General features: G+C 37.0%; 1 protein-coding gene across 3 annotated transcripts in view; it reads left to right on the forward strand.

Moving 5' to 3' along the window:
• Window positions 1-79: 79 nt before the first annotated feature.
• Window positions 80-20,391, forward strand: part of Bbs9 (Bardet-Biedl syndrome 9) — a 462,827-nt gene continuing 442,515 nt past the window's right edge. For 2 of the 3 annotated variants that reach the window (XM_076863784.2, XM_076863792.2), the window contains exons 1-4: window positions 80-285; window positions 10,169-10,291; window positions 16,442-16,592; window positions 18,992-19,056. In XM_076863784.2, the coding sequence (XP_076719899.2) occupies window positions 10,180-10,291; window positions 16,442-16,592; window positions 18,992-19,056 (328 nt within the window). In that variant the 5' untranslated portion in view covers window positions 80-285; window positions 10,169-10,179. The remainder of the gene's footprint in view (window positions 286-10,168; window positions 10,292-16,441; window positions 16,593-18,991; window positions 19,057-20,391) is intronic. The other variant, XM_076863800.2, reaches the window with a different exon arrangement.

Below are 20,391 nucleotides of genomic sequence, written 5' to 3' on the forward strand. Positions count from 1 at the left end.
CCAAGGGATAAGTGTTTTCCCTACTTGACTTTGGGGGGTGACGGGGTACAGGGGAGCTTCTTGGGGGAACATCTCTAACTCTGCGAAGCTGGTGATGCTACCTGCCAGGGCACTCTCTTAGCCCGAAACGTACAAGTTAGAGCAGGAGAACAAGAAGGGATAGTAAAGGGCTGCTGTTCTCTTTCACCTTCTGTGCTTCATCACTGGGGTCCTCCTCAAGGCGCTCTTAGAGGGAAGTTTGCGGATAGAGGGTTTGAAGGAGGGTGAGAGTCCACTTGGCAACAGGTAAGAAATATGTCTGGAATTTTCAACTTGTGGTGCACGATTGCCTTTTCCATGTTTTGTTTTGTGGATAAGACTCTTGTTATGCCATGTAATGGTTTTGGGAATGTAAGGTGATCCGTTCTTAGGGAGAATGTTTGTATTTAAAGAAGCAAACAAAGAGCAAAAGTGAGTGAGATTCTTTTGAGAAAAAGGTGGTTTTTTTTTTTTTTAAGGGATGCCATTGAAGGAGTCACGTGATGCATGAACATCCTTCTGTGACATTTCTTTTTTATTTATTAGTTGCTCAAGACAATACAATGATCTTGACATATCATACATTTGATTCAAATAGGGTATGAATTCTCATTTTTCCACGTGTATAGATTGCAGGATCACGTTGGATATACATCCATGTGTATACATACAGCAATCCTAGTGTCAGTTGTATTCTGCTTCTGTGACATTTCAACAGGTCCTGTGAGCAAAGCGTTAAAGCAGTTCTCAGTCTGTGACTCAAGGGGGATGCATGTACTAATACCTCCTAATACTTCTTGCAATAGGATTACTATTTCTCCTTCTCTCTTTACTTTGCAGACCACAGCAGTTTAAATGAACTAAGCTGATTTTATCAGCACCTCTTCCCAATAAAGCTCAGCAACCAGCTTCCAATTTCCTGGATAAATTTTATAGATTTTTTTTTGGTATCTTAGTTTTATTTTAAATAGGAAATAATTTCTCACGCATACACACCTCTTACATGTGCACACACATAATACAATTTGGAAGATACTGAGAGGCGGAACTATGGGTCTTTTTTTTTTTTTTTAAGATGACATGATTTATTTTGTAAACTTACATGCTGGTGAGGAGCATGGAGCAGAGCTGCTCACATGGTGGCACTAATTTGCAGTCCCACCAATAATGTATGAGTGTACCTTTCCCCCACACCCTTATTATTATTTTTATTCTTGATAATTGTCATTCGGCCTAGAGTGAGATGAAATCTCAATGAAGTTTTGATTTGCATTTCCCTAATTTCTAGAGATGTTGAAGATTTATTCATATATTTGTTAACAATTTGTATTTCTTATTTTGAGAAGTGTCTGTTCAGTTCCTTAAGCTGTTTATTGTTTGGGTTATTGTTTTATGTTTTTTTGGTGTTAAGTCTGAGTTTTTTGTATATTCTTGATATTAATGCCCTATCTGAGGAGCAGGTGGCAAAGATCTCCCATTCTGTAGACTGTCTCTTCATGTGCTTGTTTCCTTTGTTGTGCAGAAGCTTTTTAATTTGATGCAATCCCACTTATTGATTTTTTTTTTTTTGTATTGGGGATTGAACCCAGGGGGCTTCAACCACTGAGCCACATCCTGAGGTTTTGCTAAGTTTTTTAGGGCCTTGCTGTGTTGCTGAGGCTGGCTTTGAACTTGAGACACTCCTGCCTCAGCCTCTGAAGTTGCTGGGATTGCAGGCATGTACCACCATACCCAGCCCAGTATTGATTTTTGATTTTATTTTTGAGCTTTAGGAGTCTTGTTGAGGAAATCAGTTCCTGTGCTGACATGGTGGAGTGTTGGGCCTACATTTTCTTCTAGCAGTTGCAAAATTTCTGGTCAAATTCCTAGGTCTTTGATCTACTTTTAGCAGGGTGAGAGATAGGGTTTAGATTTCATTCTTTTATATGTGGATTTCCAGGTTTCCCAGAATCATTTGTTAAAAAGGCTAACTTTTCTTCAACTTATATTTTTATAGGTGTTCCATTAATGGGACAATGGATTGTAGTGGTTTAAGGGAGATTATATCTCAAACTATGTATTTTAAAAAGGACTACAGAGCCAGGCTTGGTGTCCATGCTTGTAATCCTAGCGTCAGAGTCTGTCTCAAAATAAAAAGTGGTGGAGGGTTGGGGTTGTGGCTCAGTGGTAGAACGCTTGCCTAGCATGCATGAGGCATTGGGTTTGATCCCCAGCACCCCATTAAAAAAACTAAATAGACAAAATAAAGGTAGTGTGTTCATCTACAACTAAAATGGTAGAGATGTAGCTCAGTTGTACAGCATCCCTGAGTTCATTAACTAGTACCAAAAAAAAAAAAAAAAAAAAAAAAGAAGAAGAAAAAAGAAAAAACTCTGTGGTAGCTAACTGGTAGAGTGCTGACTTTGCTTGTATGAGGCCCAGTGGTCAGTATCTCTAGTATTGAAACAATATAAACACAACAGTCTCCCATATCCTGCCAAAGATTACTTTCAGGAGCTGGGGATGTATCTCAGTGTAGACTATTTCTCATGTGCAAGGCCCTGGGTTCAGCACCCTACACCACACACACACACAATGCTATTAGCATTTTGGGGGGGGGGTCATCTCATTTAAATTCTCAAAATATAAAAATATAAACAGAGCTGGGAGTGGGTCAGTGGTTAAGTATCCCTGGGTTCAATCTCTAGTACACGCCCCCCGAAAAAAATTAAATCTGGAGGTTGAAAGTAGTATTTGTAATTTGGTTTTTCTCAGAACACATTACCATTACCACCATCACAGTTATTACTACTGCTATTTCTACTACATTACTAATGGCATTTATCTGATATTTATTGAGTGCTTATTATGAATTGGGCATCCACAAACAAATTACATGTATTAGGCTATTTCATTTCTTTTATTACTTTTCCTTTTTTTTTTTTTTTTTTTTCTATTTGGTACTTGGGATTGAACTCAGGGGCACTTGACCTCTGAGCCACATCCCTAGTCCTTTTTTGTATTTTATTTGGAGACAGGGTCTCACTGAGTTGCTTAGCATCTTGCTTTTGCTGAGTCTGGCTTTGAACTTGTGATCCTCCTGCCTCAGCCTCCTTCACCTGGCTTCTTTTTTTTTTCTTTATTTTATGGTGCTGGGGATTTTATGCAGGGGCACTGTTTCTCAGAGCTAAATCCCCAGTTCTTTTTATTTTATTTTTGAGACTGAATCAGTCTCATTCAGTTGCTGAGGCTGACCTGGAACTTGCTATTTTTCTGCCTTAGCCTCCTGAGATGGTAGGAGTTTGTGGTCATGCGTGGTTTCATTTGATTTCTTTTCACTTCATTTTTTTGGTGTGTGTGTGTGTGTGTGTGTGTGTACTGGGTATTGAATCCAGTAATGGGGCTTTCTCACTAAACCATAACCCCAGCCCTTTTTATTTTTTAATTTGAGATGGTCTCATTAAATTGCCAGGGCAAGATTGCAAGATCTTGAAGTTGTAATCCTCCTGCCTTAGCCTCCCGTGTTTCAGGGATTACAGGTGTGTGCCACCCTTTCTAGCTAGGCCATTTTATTTTCCCACCACTCAGAACAATTTGAAGACTAGAGGCTGAGGTACTTGCCAAAGATCATATAGCCAGAATGTGGGGTAAAGAAGTAAATCCAGGTCTGTCTGACTTCACTTCCTATGCCTTTGATTCTTCTTCTTCTTTTATTTTTTTGCAGGGATTGAGCCCAGGGACACTTAACCAATAAGCCACACCTCCAGCCCTTTCTTAAATTTTGAGACAGGATCTTGCTAAATTGCTTAGGGCCTTGCTAAATTGCTGAGGCTGGCCTTAAACTTGTGATCTTCTGGCCTCATCTCCCAAGTAGGTGGGATTATTGGCATGAGCCACCGAGCCTGGCTTTCAAGTCTTCCTGGAGACCCCAACACTGGGACCTTGTATTATTGCCTTTGAAAGCAAAATTCTTTAACTTTACATGCATTTGTCATCTGTGCTCGAGTGGAAAACCCGGTTCCTACTTTTTGAAATATGATGTGATACTAGCATAACCTGGAGAAAGCAATGTTCCAAAAATGAGAAATAGCTTCAGGGTCATAGCCTCCTAATTCCGGGATCTGCTTTCAGACCCACATATTATTCCCCCAATGTTATTTGGGATTTTCAGTGCCACTTCCATTCTTCTATTCTTCTTCCATATTGTGGGACTAGGTCAATGAGATGTTAAAATCATCTATCTCTTAAATGTAACCTAAATCTAAGTGAACTTGGTATGGAAAATAATATGTGTGTAAATAAATAAGTAATAAAAAGTAAAATGAAAGTGTCATGTGATAATGTGTTGAAGAGACTTTCTGGAGTTTAGGGGATAAAGTGAGTATCTCCCATTTATTATTTTAAGAACTTAGAAACTAATATTTTATGCGTGTTTATAGGTCTGCATCTGTTAACTTCAAATTTATATTTGAAGTTAAAATATTTTCTAATAATTTTTTATTTTTGATAGTGAGAATTGAACCCAGGGGGTGCTTTTAAACCAACTTCATCCCCAGTCCTTTTTATGTTTTAATTTTGAAAGGTCTCACTGCATTGCCTAGGGCCTCGCTAAACTGCTGAGGTTGACCTGGAAATTGTGATCTTCCTGCTTTTAATTTTTTTTTTTTAAAGAGAGAGTGAGAGAGGAGAGAGAGAGAGAGAGAGAAAGAGAGAGAGAGAGAGAGAGAGAGAGAGAGAGAGAGAGAGAGAAAGAGAGAATTTTTTTAATATTTATTTTTTAGTTATCGGCGAACACAACATCTTTGTTTGTATGTAGTGCTGAGAATCGAACCCGGGCCGCTACCACTTGAGCCACATCCCCAGCCCCTGCTTTTAATTTTTAATTTTTAATCTTGAGCCAGGATCTCCCTAAATTGCTGAGGCTGGGTTTGAACTTGTGATCCTCCTGCCTTATCCCCTGAGTCCCTGGGATTACAGTTATGCATTACCATGCCTGGGTAGCATAACATTTTTAGGGGTCAATCATGTTGTAGCATATGTTAGCACTTAATTCTTTTCTTTGTTTATGATCATATGATATTATGGATATGCCACCTCTTCTTTATATATTCATCAGTTGGTGGACATTTGGGTTGTTTCCACCTTTTGGTTATTATGAATAATGCTACTATAAGCATTCATGTGTAGATTTTTATATGGCTATGTTCTTATTTCCCTTTAATATGTAGCTTGGAATGAAATTGCTGACTCATGTCATGTCTTAGTCTGTTTTGTGCTGCTAAAACTCCATACCACAGATTGAGTTATTTATAAAAAATTAGAAATTTATTTTCTTGCAAGTCTGGAGGCTGGGAAGTATAAGATTGAGGCATTGGTATCTGTTAAGGACTTTTTTACCTATCACCCAACTATCTCACTTTTTGATTTTTGATTGTGCGACCATGCCCTGCACCTAGTTTCTTCTATGAAATTCAAGACAATTAACTAAATTAAATAAAAAATCAATTTATGAATATTTTGCCTTTTTGATTCTAGCTATCATAGTGGGTGAAGTGGTATATTGTAGTTTTTAAAAATTTTTTTTTAGTTGTCAATTGGACAATTTACTCAATTTATTTATATGTGATGCTGAGAAATGAACCCAGTGCCTCATACATGCTAGGCAAGCGCTCTACAACTGAGCCACAACCCCAGCCCCAGTATATTATAGTTTGAATTTGCATTTTCATGGTTAATTGTATTAAGCCTCTTTTTATATGCTTATTTCCTTTTGTATATCTGATTGAAAGAAGCATCTATTCAGAACCATTGTCCTCAAACCCCCTCCTCCCTTTTTTTTTGTGCTGAGGGTTGAATCCAGGGACATGCTTGGTGTGTACTCTACTACTGGGGTACATATCAGTAGCCCAATGTTTTTTAAATTTGTTCTTCTTAGTTATACATGACAGTAGAATGTATTTTGACATATCATACATACATGGAGTATAACTTTCCATTCTTGTGGTTGTATGAGATGTGGAGTTATGATGGTTGTGTATTTACATATGAATATAGGCAAGTTATGTCTGTTTCATCCTACTGTTCCTATTCCCATCTCTTCTCCCTTCCCTGCATGCCCCCTCTGTCTAATCTGGTGGACCTCTCCTCCTCCTTCCTTCCTTGGCCTGTTCTAAGTCAGCAGCCTGTATATCAGAGAGAACATTTGGCCTTTGGTCTTTTGGGATTGGCTTATTTCATTTAGCATGATAGCCACCATTTCCATCCATTTACTGGCAAATGATACAATTCCATTCTTCTTTATGGCTGAGTAATATTCCATTGTGTATATGTACCACATTTTCTTTACCCATTCATTTACTGAAAGGCACTTAGGCACTTAGGTTGGTTCTATAGCTTAGCTATTGTGAATTCAGGTGCTATGAACATCAATGTGGCTGAATCACTCTAGTATGCTTATTTATAAGTCCTCTGGGTATATACCGAGGAGTGGGATAATTGGGTTGAAAGGTGGTTCCATTCCAAGTTTTCTGAGAAATTTCCATGCTGTTTTCCAGAGTGGTTGCACCAATTTGCAGTCCTACCAGCAATGTATGAGTGTATCTTTTCCCCACATCCTCACTAACATTTATTGTTGCTTGTATTCTTGAGAATTGCCATTCTGACTGGAGTGAGGTGAAATCTCAGTGTAGTTTTGATTTGCATTTCTTTAATTGCTAGTGATGTTGAACATTTTTTCCATATATTTGTTGATTATTGTATTTCTTCTTCAGTGAAGTGTCTGTTCAGTTTCTTAGCCCATTTATTGTTTGGGTTATTTGTTTTTTTGGTGTTAAGTTTTTTGAGTTCTTTATATATATTGGAGATTAATGCTATATCTGAAGTGTAGGCGGCAAAGACTTTCTCCCATTCTTTAGGTTCTCTCTCCACATTTTTGATTGTTTCCTTTGCTGTGAAGAAGCTTTTAAGTTTGATTCCATCCCATTTATTGATTCTTGATTTTATTTCTAGCATTTTAGGGGTCTTTTTAAGGAAGTCAGTTCCTAAGCCAACATGGTGGACATTTGGGCCTACTTTTTCTTCTGTGAGGTGTAGGGTCTCTGGTGTAATGCCTAGGTCCTTGATCCACTTAGAGTTGACTTTTGTGTACAGTGAGAGATAGGGATCTAATTTCATTTTATTACATATGGATTTCCAGTTTTCCCAGCACTATCTGTCTCTTCAATAAATATTTTCTCCAGTGCATGTCTAGTATGAGATAACTATATTTATGTGGGTTTGTCTCTCTGTCTTTTATTCTGTTCTACTGATCTTCGTTTCTGTTTTGGTGCCAATACCATGCTGTTTTTGTTACTATAGCTTTGTAATATAATTTAAGGTGTGGGTATTGTGTTGCTTCCTGCTTCTCTTTTCTTGCTAAGGACTACTTTGGCTATTCTGGGCCTCTTGTTTTTCCAAATGAATTTCATGACTGCTTTTTCTGTTTCTATGAAGAATGTCATCCAAACCTTAATAGGAATTTCATTAAATCTGTATAACATTTTTGGGCATTATGGGCATTTTGACAATTAATTGTCATTCTGCCTATCCAAGAAGATTGAGAGATCTTTACATTCTAAGTTCTTCAACTGCCCACTTTTAATTATATTTTTGTCTTTTGTTATTGAGTTGTATGAGTTCTTTGTAGGTTACAGATGCAGCTTCAGTTGTCTGATATATGATTTGCAAACATTTTCACCATTCTGTGGATGTCTTTTTTATCTTGTTGATGGGTCCTTTGAAATACAAAAGTTTTAAATTTTGATGAAGTCTACTTTATGTACTTTTTCTTTTGTTGTTCATGCTTTCCTGAATCTGTTAAATCTGTCATGAAAATTTACTTAACCATTCTTCTAAGAGTACTTTTTTGTTTGTTTGTTTGTTTGGTACCTGGGATTGAACTCAGGGGCACCCAATCACTAAGCCACATACCAAGCCTATTTTGTATTTTATTTAGAGACAGGGTCTTATTGAGTTGCTTAGTGCCTCACTTTTGCTGAGGCTGGCTTTGAACTTGTGATCTTCCTGCCTCAGCCTCCTGAGCTGCTGTGATTACAGGCATGGACTACCATGCCCATTTAAGAATACTTTTTAAAAAGAGATTTTTACTCAGAGGATGTAGCTCACTGGTAGAGTGCTTGCCTAGAACAGGCAAGGACCTGGGTGTAATTCCCAATATTGAACAACAACAACAACAACAACAATAAAATATGTTTGGTTTAAACTACACATTAGCTTACATTTAGGCCTTTGATCTATTTTGAGTTCCTTTTTTGTGTATTTGAGATAGAAACAGGGAGACAAGGAATGGGTCTTATTTCAAATACTAGAGACTCTTGTTGTTCCTACTGAGTTTCAGTAATTTTTTTTTTTTTTTTAATCTTTTTCAGTGCTAGGAATATAACCCAGGGCTTCACACACACTAGAAAAATGCTCTACCACTAAGCTATATCCCTAGACATAGACCTTCGTTTTCTTTGAATAATGTTTTTTTTTTGATATATACTTTAAAAAATATGTGTGTGTGTGTGTGTGTGTGTGTGTGTGTGTATGTAGTTGTTTTTTTAGTTGGACACAATACCTTTATTTTATTTGTTTTTATGTGGTGCTGAGGGTCGAACCCAGCGCCTTGCACATGCTAGGTGAGCATGCTACTGCTGAACCACAACCCCAGCCCCTGACATATGCTTTTATGTCTTATTTCCAGAGACTTGAAATGGTTTCTTTCCCTTTTGGTAATGGGGTTTGAACCCAGGGGCTTTATAACTGATCTATATCCCAAGTAATTTTTATTTATTTATTTATGGTTTTGGTATTGGGGTTTGAACCCAGGAATGCTGTCCTTTTTATTTTTTACTTTGAGACAGGGTATCACTAAGTTGCTGAGACTCTTGCTAAATTGATGAGGCTAGCCTTGAACTTGTGATCCTCCTGCTTCAGCTTCCTAAGTGGATTACTGATAAGCCTGGTTAAATGGTTAAAATAATTTTCACGGACATTTGGTGTATGGAGTTTATCATATGCCATGCCAAAAATGGAACCTGCCAGGTGATGTGATCAAAGGCTTGAAATCCTAGGACTCAGGTGGCGAAGGAAGATTACAAATTCAAGTCTGGCCTGGGCAATTAAGTGAGACTGTCTCAAAATAAAAAATAAACAGGGCTAGGAATGTAGTTTAGTGTGACAGCTCCCCTGAGTTCAATCCCCAGTACAGAAAAAAAAAAAAAAAAAAAAGGAAAAAAACCCCTGATTTTGTGTTTACTTTTTTAGGAACACAGCTACTGTTTGTAAAGAAAGTTTTTTGCAGGTATATTTTCTTTGAAACAAAGGATTAAGTCTTGTGGATAAACAGGGATATTCAGCAACCTTAAATCATACATATTTGCTATAAGATCTCTTTCTCTCTCTTTTTTTCCCCCTAGTGCTGGGGATTAAATTCAGGTCCTTATGCCTGCTAAGCAAGTAGTCTACCATTGAGCTGCATCTCTTGCCCTTTATTTTATTTTTTGGTAGCAGAGATTGAACACAGAGGTGCTTAACCACTGAGTTATGTTCCCCATCTCTTTTTATTTTTCATTTTGAGGGGTCATACTGGGTTGCTTAATCTCACTAAATTGCTGAAGTCGTCTACTATCCTCTTGCCTCAACTTCCTAGGTCCCTCAGATTATAGGCATGTACACCATGCCTGGCTCCAGCCCTTTTTGAGGCAGGGTTTTGCTAAGTTACTTAGTCTGGCTTTGAACTTGCTGTTTTCCTTCTTTAGTCTCTCAAGTTACTGGAATTACAAGTGTGCACCATTATGCTGGACTAGATTTTGAAATTTGATCATGCAAAGTACTTTTTTTTTTTTTTTTTGTTCTTTGTACAGTTCTTTTCTAGATGATAGAATTAGTTCAACATGAATGAAACATTTCTCAGCCCAGTTTACTAGTGGCATTGTAAAATACCTAATTAATGTGGATTCCATTCACTTGGATTTGTAGTTTCATGTAAGTGTACCAAATACAAAAAATCAAAGTTAAATACATAAATGTTAATCTCAAAGGCATCCAAATTTAATTTGTTATGCTTTAAGTGATGATTAATTCATAGTGTGAAATAGATTTTTATTATAAACAAATGCTTTCTTTTTAGAGTGAAAGAAAATGTCTTTATTTAAAGCCCGTGATTGGTGGTCTACTGTTCTGGGGGAAAAAGAAGAATTTGATCAAGGCTGTTTGTGTTTGGCTGATGTTGATAATAGTGGAAGTGGACAAGGTAAGCAACTTGTGCCATGCTTCTTTTTTTTTTTGGTGGTGGTGGTGTGGCATTGAACCCGGGGCTTTTCTCACATTCTAGACAAGTGCTCTAGCACTGAGCTATAGCCACAGCCATCATGACTATGCATCTTTAAAATCTTTAAAACTTTAAAGACAGAAAATATAAGTGATCTTCCTTTTAATTTTTTATTATTTATTTCATTTAATTAATTAATTAATTTGTGTACTGGGGATTGAACTCTGGGGCACTCGACCCTGAACCACATCACCAGCCCCATTTTTTATTTTATTTATCGACAGGGACTCACTGCTTAGTGCTTTGCTTTTGCTGAGGCTGGCTTTGAACTCATGATCCTCCTGCCTCAGTCTCCTGAGCTGCTGGGATTACAGGCTTGCGCCACTATGCTGGCTATTTATTTTATTTCTTTTTCTTGTGGTTCTGGCGATCAAAAACCCAGGGCCTTTTGTATGCTAGGCAAGCATTCTACCACTGAGCTATACCCCCAAACTTTGACTTGCCTGAGGGTTGAGCCTAGGGGCACCCTACCTCAGAGCTACATTCTCAACCCTCTTTACTTTTCATTTCAGACAGGATCTTACTAAGTTGTGAAACTGGCCTTGAGTTTATAATCCTTTTACATAAGCCTTCTGAGTCACTGGATTAGAAGCATTTGCTACTGTGCCTAGATTGGATTTGCCCCTTTAGATATATACATTATGGAACACAATTATAATCATTTATGTATGTGTGCATGTGTGGTACTAGAGATGGAACGCAGGGATGCTGAATGACTGACCTTCATTCTGGTTTCATTATCCTTTTATTATTATGTATTCTATCCTATTTTTTTGTTTTGTTTTTATAGTTGTAGATGGACAGCATGCCTTCATTTTATTTATTAATTTTTTCATGTGGTGCTAAGGATCAAACCCAGTGCCTCACACATGCTAGGCAAGTGCTCTGCCACTGAGCTACAACCCCAGCCCATATTCTATCCTATTTTTATATTATTTGTTTCTCTTTACATATTCATATGTTTTATTTATTTATTTTTTGAATTTTGGGGTACTGGGGATTTAACCCAGGAGCATTTTAACACTGAGCTACATCCCCAGCCCTTTGTTAATGTTTTATTTTGAGATAAGGTCTTACTGAGTTGCTTAGGGCCTGGCTAAGTTGCTGAGACTGGCTTCAAATTAACAGCCCTCTTGCCTCAGCCTCCCTATTTACTGGAATTACAAGCATGTGCTATCATGCCTGGATCTTCATGTGTTTTAAGGGGTCTTTAGAATAGTTTATTTCTGCTGAGCACATTGGCACACACCTGTAATCCCAGTGATTTGGAAGGCTGAGGCAGGAGAATTCCAAATTCAAGTAATTTAGCAAGATCCTGACTTAAAAAGGGTTGGGAATGTAGCTCAGTGGTAAAACACCCAAGTTCAATCCCCATAGTGGGGGGTGAAAACCAAAAACCAACAAAAAACAAACAAAAAGCAACAACAACAAAATAAAAATTCAACCCAAGTCCCTCTCTCCCCCCAAAAATAAAAAATACAGTTTAATTCTGTATTATATGAACATTTTTTTGGTTTAAATAATTTATAGTAATGAACTTTATTTTGCAATTCAAATACTCTTTGGTCTCTTAGAAAGAAAACTTATAACCATTGTTGTGTTCAGGATATATAAATAATGTCCTCTATATTTTTCTTTATTTTTTTTTCCACTGTATAAAATTACTAGGATCTGGGGAAAAAGTGAAAAGGGAAAATTATATTGGCTAAGGAGAGCGAGAGGTTTTAAACTACACTGAGCACATTCTCAATTATTTCTGAGGAAATCTGGGCCTTCCTTTTCTTTAATAGGAGATGGGATGACCTTCTATTCAGAGGATGTCCTTGGGTGGGGGTGGGGGGGCGTGGGGGGGTCTCTGAAGGATAATCAAACCTGGTTCTGCCCAACTATTAAAGTTTTTGGTTCCCCTATTATTTGACTCCACAGAAGAGTCTTGCCATAAAAATATCTACCAGAGAGAACAATTTCAAACCCACCTCTGTCCAAAGATTTAGATCTCAACTTAGTTGGAAACTATACTTACTGATTTTCTTTCTTTCTTTCTTTTTTTTTTGGTACTGGGGATTTAAGCCAGGGGCACTTTACCATTGAGCTACTTCCCTAGTTCTTTTTTATTTTTTATTTTGAGATAGGGTCTTACTAATTTCCTTAGGATCTGGCTAAGTTCATGAGGCTGGACTTGAACTTGCAGAGTTACATATTGCTCATTTCATGTATTTCTGTTCTTTCCAAGCATTGCTATAGAAAAACTATTGCATGTTTATGTCCTACATAGACAAAAACATTAATCATTATTTCTCAATCCTCCCTACTGATTTTTTGAATTACATATTGCTCATTTCATGTATTTCTGTTCTTTTTTTCCCCCAGGGATTGAACCCAGGGGTACTTAATCATTGAGTCATATTCCCAGCTTTTAAAAATTTTTTTAATTTAATTTTTTAAAATTTTCTTTTTAGTTGTAGATGGACACAATATCTTTATTTTTATTTATTTATTTTTATGTGGTGTTGAGGATCAAACCCAGGGCCTCATGCTTGTGAAGCAAGTCCTCTACTACTGAGCTACAACCTCAGCTACCTTTTTTTGTTTTTATTTTTATTTGGAGGCAGGATCTCACTGAGTTGCTTAAGGCCTCGCTAAGTTGCTGAGGCTGGCTTGAACTCATGATCCTCCTGCCTCAGCCTTCCAAGTCGCTGGAATTACAGGCGTGTGCCACCATGTCCAGCTTCATTTATGTATTTCTATTAGAGCTTCTTCTGGAGTACCACCAGTGGGTTACCAGTATGCTGAGATATTGCTTGCCTTCAGTTTATGTCCAGCTATGAGCAGCTTTCTATGTTTTTCCAAACATTGCTATAGAAAAACTATTGCATGTTTATGTCTTACATAGACAAAAACATTAATCATTATTTCTCAAAGCCTGGATACCTGTGTTGTAATATCGTGGAGAGATTATTATATGTGAAGATTGCCTATTCCAGACTTACAAGACCCTATAAGACTGTATTCTCTGGAGTTGGGTGAGGTGGTGGGGCTAGGTATTTGAATTTTGAAAAGCTATAAAGTTGAGTGGTGGCACTCTGAAGTTTGAGTGTTATGATTGTTATGGAATAGAAGGTTGATGAGAGCAGTTTTGGATTTGTAGTTATACAGAATAGAGGCAGATTTTTGGAATGAACAGGGTGACAGTTGTATTTAAAGCCCCGAGAATAGGTGAAATTCCACATGGAGAGCAGTTGGAATTAAGATGTGGGAAGTGTAGGACTGTAATTTGGAGAATGCAAGCATTAAATGGGGAGTTGGGAAGAGTAGTCAGTAATTGATTCTGAGGAGGCTGGCAGAGAGTCAGATAAACCAGCTGGGCTAGTACCTAGGAGGGAAGTTTTAATGATAAGAAGTTTTAATGATAAGTTTCCATTCCATTTAGCAGCAAGTGGTTCATTGGTGTCTGTGATGAGGGTGTCCACAATGGTGATGAGATCTAGATTTGCAGTGAGAGTGGAAGGTGGGGAGACTGAGAATTTATGCTTCCTTAAAGAAACTTAGCTGTGAAGGAAAAAAGGATGATGATGATGATATGGGGAAATGTAGGGATAATGTGTAAGATAGAGGCTGTCATTTGTATAGCAGGGAATGTGGATAGAGATGGTGTCTGATATGTAAATGGAAAGGTTAACCTTTAATAGGCATGAGATCTTTATTCACCATGACAGAATGCAGGAAGGTAAGAGTGAATACAGATGTAGAGAAGTTTGTGTGAATACTGATGAACTCTATAAAATCCATTTGATTTTAGTATTAGGAAGGTTGGTTAATTAAACAGGGGTCTATACTACTACTATGCCAGATTTGGGATAGTTTTCAAATTTCAAAGCCAAAAACACTTACACGTGCAGATTTTAGTATTAGGAAGTTTGGTTAATTAAACAGGGACCTGTGTTTGATTTTGATATTGTCCTTGTTGAGGAGGTAGTTTTCTATGTAGCCATTATAAATCTCTTAAGTGTATGTGCTAGGAAACCAAATAAATGGTGTATCATTTTCTAAGGAAATATGTTTCCTTTAAGCTCTCAGAAATTGAAGGAAAAAAAGCACAGATTGGCCTTGTTCTCACATTGGATGAACTTTGATAAAAAGTTCATGTATCCCTGGGCCTTCTTAATTGGCAACAACATGTCTTTTGAGTTTCTAGATTTAGTACTCAGTAACTCAAAGCCAGTATTCTGCATTTATATATGCTTTTATTTATTTATTGTGGTGCTGGGGATTGAACCCAGCTCTTCACAAATGTTAGGCAGGTGCTATGCTAGTGAGCTATATTTCTAGTATTTCAGTATTCTTGCAGGGCTTGGGTATTTCCCTTTTCTGAGTACACTTGACTAAATGATTACCAATCCTGTAGGGAAGGATCTTAGTCAAATTCACATTAGGTATGTGTGGTGTGATAGAAATGACATATAAACTTGTCATTGTTCATGGAGAGCTGAGTCTGTGAATTAACTTTTATGTGAAAATGGGCAAGAAGCCATGATTGAGGTGTCTTCTTTTTTACTTACTTGAAATACTTATGGTTATAGACTTGAAAAAAAGGTCTTTGTGCATGTGTTGAATATATTGTAGTGTTTTATTACAATTTAATTATTTGTTTTTTAAAAATATTTATTTTTTAGTTGTAGTTGGATACAATATCTTTATTTATTTATTTTTATGCGGTGCTGAGGATCAAACCCAGGGCCTCGCACATGCTAGGCAAGTGCTCTACTGCTGAGCCACAACCGTAGCCCCACAATTTAATTATTTCTTATAAAAAAGGCCTTAATGGCTTTCCATTTAATACCTTCTTGTTTGTTTAATTCCTGTGCAATCCCATATTAGTTAACCATAGCTTGAATCTGTAAGTTAGATTGTTACTTGGGATCTGGTTACTATAACAGTCCTGCTAACTATTATAAAAATCGTACATAGAGCCAGGCACGGTGTTGCACACTGTAATCCCAGCAGTTTGGGAGGACTGTGAGTCCAAGACAGCCTCAGCAATTTAGGGAGTCCCTAAGAAACTCAGGAAGACCCTGTCTCAAAATACAAAAAAAAAAAAAAAAAAAAAAGGGATGGGGATGTGGTTCAGTGGTTAAGTGCCTTTGGGTTCAATCCCTGGTACCAAAAAAAAAAAAAAAAAAAAAAAAAATCATACATAGAATGGGGCATAGTGATGCCCAGTAACTCAGAAGGCTGAGAAAGGATGATCACAAGTTTGAGACCAACCTCAGCAATTTAGTAGTGAGACCTGTCTCAATGTGGGAAAAAAAAAAAAAAAAAAAAAAAAGAGAGAGGGGGGGGTGGTCTGTGGATGTAGGTCAGTGGTAGAGTGCTTCTGGGTTCAGTTCCACTACTGTCCCCTCCCCCTACAAAATCATACATATACACTTTGCTTTTGAGAATTAGCTTGTTGCCATATGGACTTGATCATCTTGACCTTTTTATTTCTGAGTGTAGGTCTATAGTGAAGTCAATGCTTGGTTTTTCAGTGAGTTATAATGGGCTGAGGGAATGACAGGACCCAAAGAAGCTAAGCATGAATCATTTTATAAACTTTTAGTAACTCCATTATAACAATATACTCTTACTCACTCTGATTAACATCCTTACTTTTACTTTAGAAACCTGAAGAAATTGTCAGCTCATACATTATAGTACATACCTTCATGCCTGGCTTAATATGGAATTTTCAGTAGTCATATTAGTTGTAGAGTTGACAACTATGATTGAATTAGTTCTTTGATTAAAGAGTTTGCTTTGATTGTTAAATTATGACCGATAACAAATCAAAGCTTAGGAAAAAATGTAATACATTAGTATACTTGAATTTTGGTGATGTAAAATGATTTTTGAAGAGCTATGTGTTATTCACATAAATTCACTTTAAATGCATCTTCTATTGGCACAGTGGACTTCTGTATGAAGCAAGACTGATTTTATTAGATTTCTTTTAGACGTTAGGAAGTTTATTCCCAAAGATATTTTCTAATATTTGTTTCTGTCTACATCTTCTTTTAAAAAATCTCTCTACAGATAAAATAATTGTGGGTAGCTTTATGGGATACCTAAGAATCTTTAACCCCCATCCTGTAAAAACAGGAGATGGAGCTCAAGCTGAAGATTTGCTCCTGGAAGTCCATCTACGAGATCCCATACTTCAAGTGGAAGTAGGAAAGTTTGTTTCGTAAGTACAGCCCACTAATTCTGGTATTTTGTCTTACTTGGAGAGCATTTCAGTTCTTTACTATGAAACTTTTGTGAATTCTTCAAAGGAGACTATAAATGTATCCTTGACATTGTCATGTAGGTGTTTTTCATTTTCTGAATTTTTTTTTTATAAAAACCTTTAAGATAGAATAATTTTGGATCTTTTTATAGGAACAAATCTAAGGTACCTGGCACATCAATGACTTAAAGGAAATGAGATGAGCTTTAAAAAAATGACCAAATAAAGATATAGTAAATTATCACTGCATGCCTGTAATCCCAGCCGTTTGGGAAGCGGAGACAAGAGCATCACAAGTTCAAAGCCAGTCTTAGCAACTTAGTGAAGCTCTGAGTAACTTAGTGAGACCTTGTTTCAAAATGATAAATTAAATAAGGGGTGAGATGTGGTTCAGTGGTTAAATGCCATTGAGTTCAATTCCTGGTACAAAAAAATTACGTGTGTGTGTGTGTGTGTGTGTGTGTGTGTATAAAATCACTATATTATTCAAGTTGGCCTTGAACTTACAATCTTCATCCTCCTGAGTTGCTGGTATGACCACTGTGCCTGTGGTCACTGGACCACCAGTCGTTTTTATTTATTTTAAAGCAGCCTCTATAAGGGGCTGAGCTGACCTCAAATTGTGATCATCACCTTCAGCGTCTTAAGTAGTTAGAATTATAGGTATGTACCACCACTCCCAGTGGAATTCTTGCCTTTAAAAGCATTTTGACCTTTCCACTGGAAAAAAAATAGGAAACATGATCAACATTCATTCTGTATTATAGTCCTGTGTACAATTCTCATTTTTGTGATCATTTGGAAGGGGAAGAGCTTGACAGTAATGAGTGGATACTGATCTAGGTCTTTATAAACATTGTCTCAAGAATCTTATTTTTCAAGGCAGGTATGATCTGTATCAGGATAAGGAAACTTGAGCTTATAGTGTAAGATCACACAATCAAAACTTGATTTTGATTCCATACTTCACTATCTTTCCAATTATTATACTCTTTTCTGGAATGTGAATACATAAAGAAATTTCTGAAGGCACTATCAATTATATGATAGCTGTGTCTCTTTGCATTTGTAGAATGAATAATAAGTATTTACATCGTACCAGTGCTTTGCAGATATTATCTTCTACAATTATTATTTTGTAAGTAAAATAGTGACACTCTGAACAATTAAATGATCACATGTGAAGTAAGTAAGGTACAGAGTCTGAGTCCCAACTCAGGTGTTCAGAGTTCAATTACAGTCCTGTAGTTTAGAATAGTTTATAACAGAGATTGGACTAGAGACCTGCTTGCACATGTGGGCCTCTAGTTTTTAACTGTAAAAGAGCTGCCAACATTTAAGAACTAGGAGATTTTACATAAAACCCCTGCTTTCTGGTGTTTCATGAAAAATGTGGAGATCTGGCCACAAGCCCAGAACCAAATAGTAGCCACTTCCTCTAGCCTGGCCCCAGTCTTCAGTTAATCACAGTCATTTACAACTTTTCCTCATTAACATCCATTAGCTTGACCCTTGAAGACTGTGAGTTTGGGAGCTCTAGACTGTGCCATGCTGCTGTCTCTGGCAACCACTTGACATGGACTGGGAAATGTAGTGGGGATATTGGCATTTTATTTTTTTGAGAGTCCAAAAAAATGTTTTCAATACTTTTAATAAATTTCAGATCTGGAAGTGATATGTGCCACTAAATTTCAGATCTGGAAGTGATATGTGCCTCTTACTAATAATGATTAGAATTTTGTGGTGCTTTAAGCTTTACAAGGTTCTTTCACATGACTTTATTTGATTTATTTGAAACCTCTTATTCTACAGAAGGGAAACAGGTTCAGAGAGATTAAGTGATTTACCCAAAGTAATAGGTGAATTAGTCAGAGAGCCAGAACCAGAAGTTGGAGCTTTTTACTGTGGAGACTACTCATGACGAAGCCTCAGTTCTGACTCTTCTTGGGTCCTTAGTTGATTTCAATCTGAAGGCAGGTCCTTGAAGCAGAGTATCTCTCCTCCTTCCCTTCCTTCCTTTCTTACTACCCTCCTCCGTCCTTCCCTTTCTACCTCTCTTTAGAAGGTCTTGCTGTGTTGCTTATGCTGGCCTTGAATTTGCAGTTCTCCTGCTTTAGCTTCTGGAGCAACTCAAATTACAGCTGATGCCTCTGTTCCTGACAAGACAGAGTATTTGAGGATGTGGAATTGTCAGTTGTCCTATTTGTTGTGACATTTATTTTTCAGTTCAGAATGTTTTCTAATGAATTGTTTACTCATAGTAAGTATAGTTAGATCTTTTCGTAATCATTTAATAACTTTTTGGTTATATTGAACATTAATATTTAAAAGCATTTAAAACATTTCCTATTTTTCAGAGGTACTGAAATGCTTCATTTGGCTGTGTTGCATTCTAGAAAACTTTGTGTCTACTCTGTCTCAGGTAAGAAACATTTATTTTCAATGTGGAATTTATATTACAAACTGGATTCCTTACTATAAAAACTGGGTTCTTTAATAATAGATATTTTCTTTCTTTTTTTATTTTAATTAATTAATTAATTAATTAATTAATTAATTAATTTGTACTGGGGATGGAACCCAGGGGCACTTAACCACTGAGCCACATCCCCAGTCTTCTTTGTATTTTATTTTGAGACAAGGTCTTGCTAAGTTGCTTAGGGTCTCACTAAGTTGCTGAGGCTCGTGTTGAACTTCTGATTCTTCTGCCTCAGCCTTCCCAAGCTGGTAGGATTACTGGCATGTGCCACTGTACATGGCTAAGAATAGATATTCTCTAGTGCTGATTTGGGAGAGAACACAAAACATTCATTTGAAGTTTTTTTTTTTTTGTCTTAGCATTTTTCTATTGTTCTTTACTTTTTCAGAGACTTAAAAGCATTACATTTTCTTGGTCTATTATTTCTATGCATATTGATATTTCTAGCAGAAGGTTTCTTGTGATCTCCTTTCTCTCAGGAATTATGTTCAGGATTGCCCATGACTGATCTAGGCTTCTTCTGGGTATTCGGGACTCTTGAGTACCCACCCCACCCACCACTAGTAATTGAACTCAGGGGCACTCAACCACTGAGCCACATCCTCAGCCCTATTTTGTATTTTATTTAGAGACAGGGTTTAACTGAGTTGCTAAGTGCCTTGCCATTGCTGGAGGCTGGCTTTGAACTCGCCATCCTCCTGTCTTAATCTTCCAAGCCGCTGGGATTACAGGTGTGCACTGGAGGGACTCTTAAGTGTTCAGCAGTACCAGCAAAATTCATAGATGCTGAGTCATAGTGGTTTGAAATACATTTTCTTTGGTAAACCTCAAGTATTTTTTCTTTATAGTTCAGATTTCTTGGCTTTTGGTTGTCTTCACTTCATTAGACCTCAGGGCACATATTTTGAGGCTTAATCAGGTTTCATTCTCTGACATGGTTCTGTGGGCAGAAGTATAGTAGTTCATTGTGGTTTGGATTCAACATTTCAGCCCTGATTAAAATTAAAAGATAACTTTAATTTCAGTACTTAGGTAAATTTTACTTCAACTTCAGAGTTATTTTTGCGTATATTGATTTGGAGAATTTCTTATATGGCTCTGATAAAGCTAAGTGTCTGTAGGGCTGTTCTGTACATAAGTGATACTCTGTAGAGAGTTTGCTATAAAGACTAGTTTCTAGGGTTTGAATTTCTCAGACTCATTCTCTCTCTTTGGGTTTTCTTTATACTTTGCCTTTAATTTGACTAATAATTTTTTACTTTACTGACACTTAGGTAG

This window comes from Callospermophilus lateralis, chromosome 1 (genome assembly GCF_048772815.1).
Source record: "Callospermophilus lateralis isolate mCalLat2 chromosome 1, mCalLat2.hap1, whole genome shotgun sequence".
NCBI lineage: Eukaryota > Metazoa > Chordata > Mammalia > Rodentia > Sciuridae > Callospermophilus > Callospermophilus lateralis.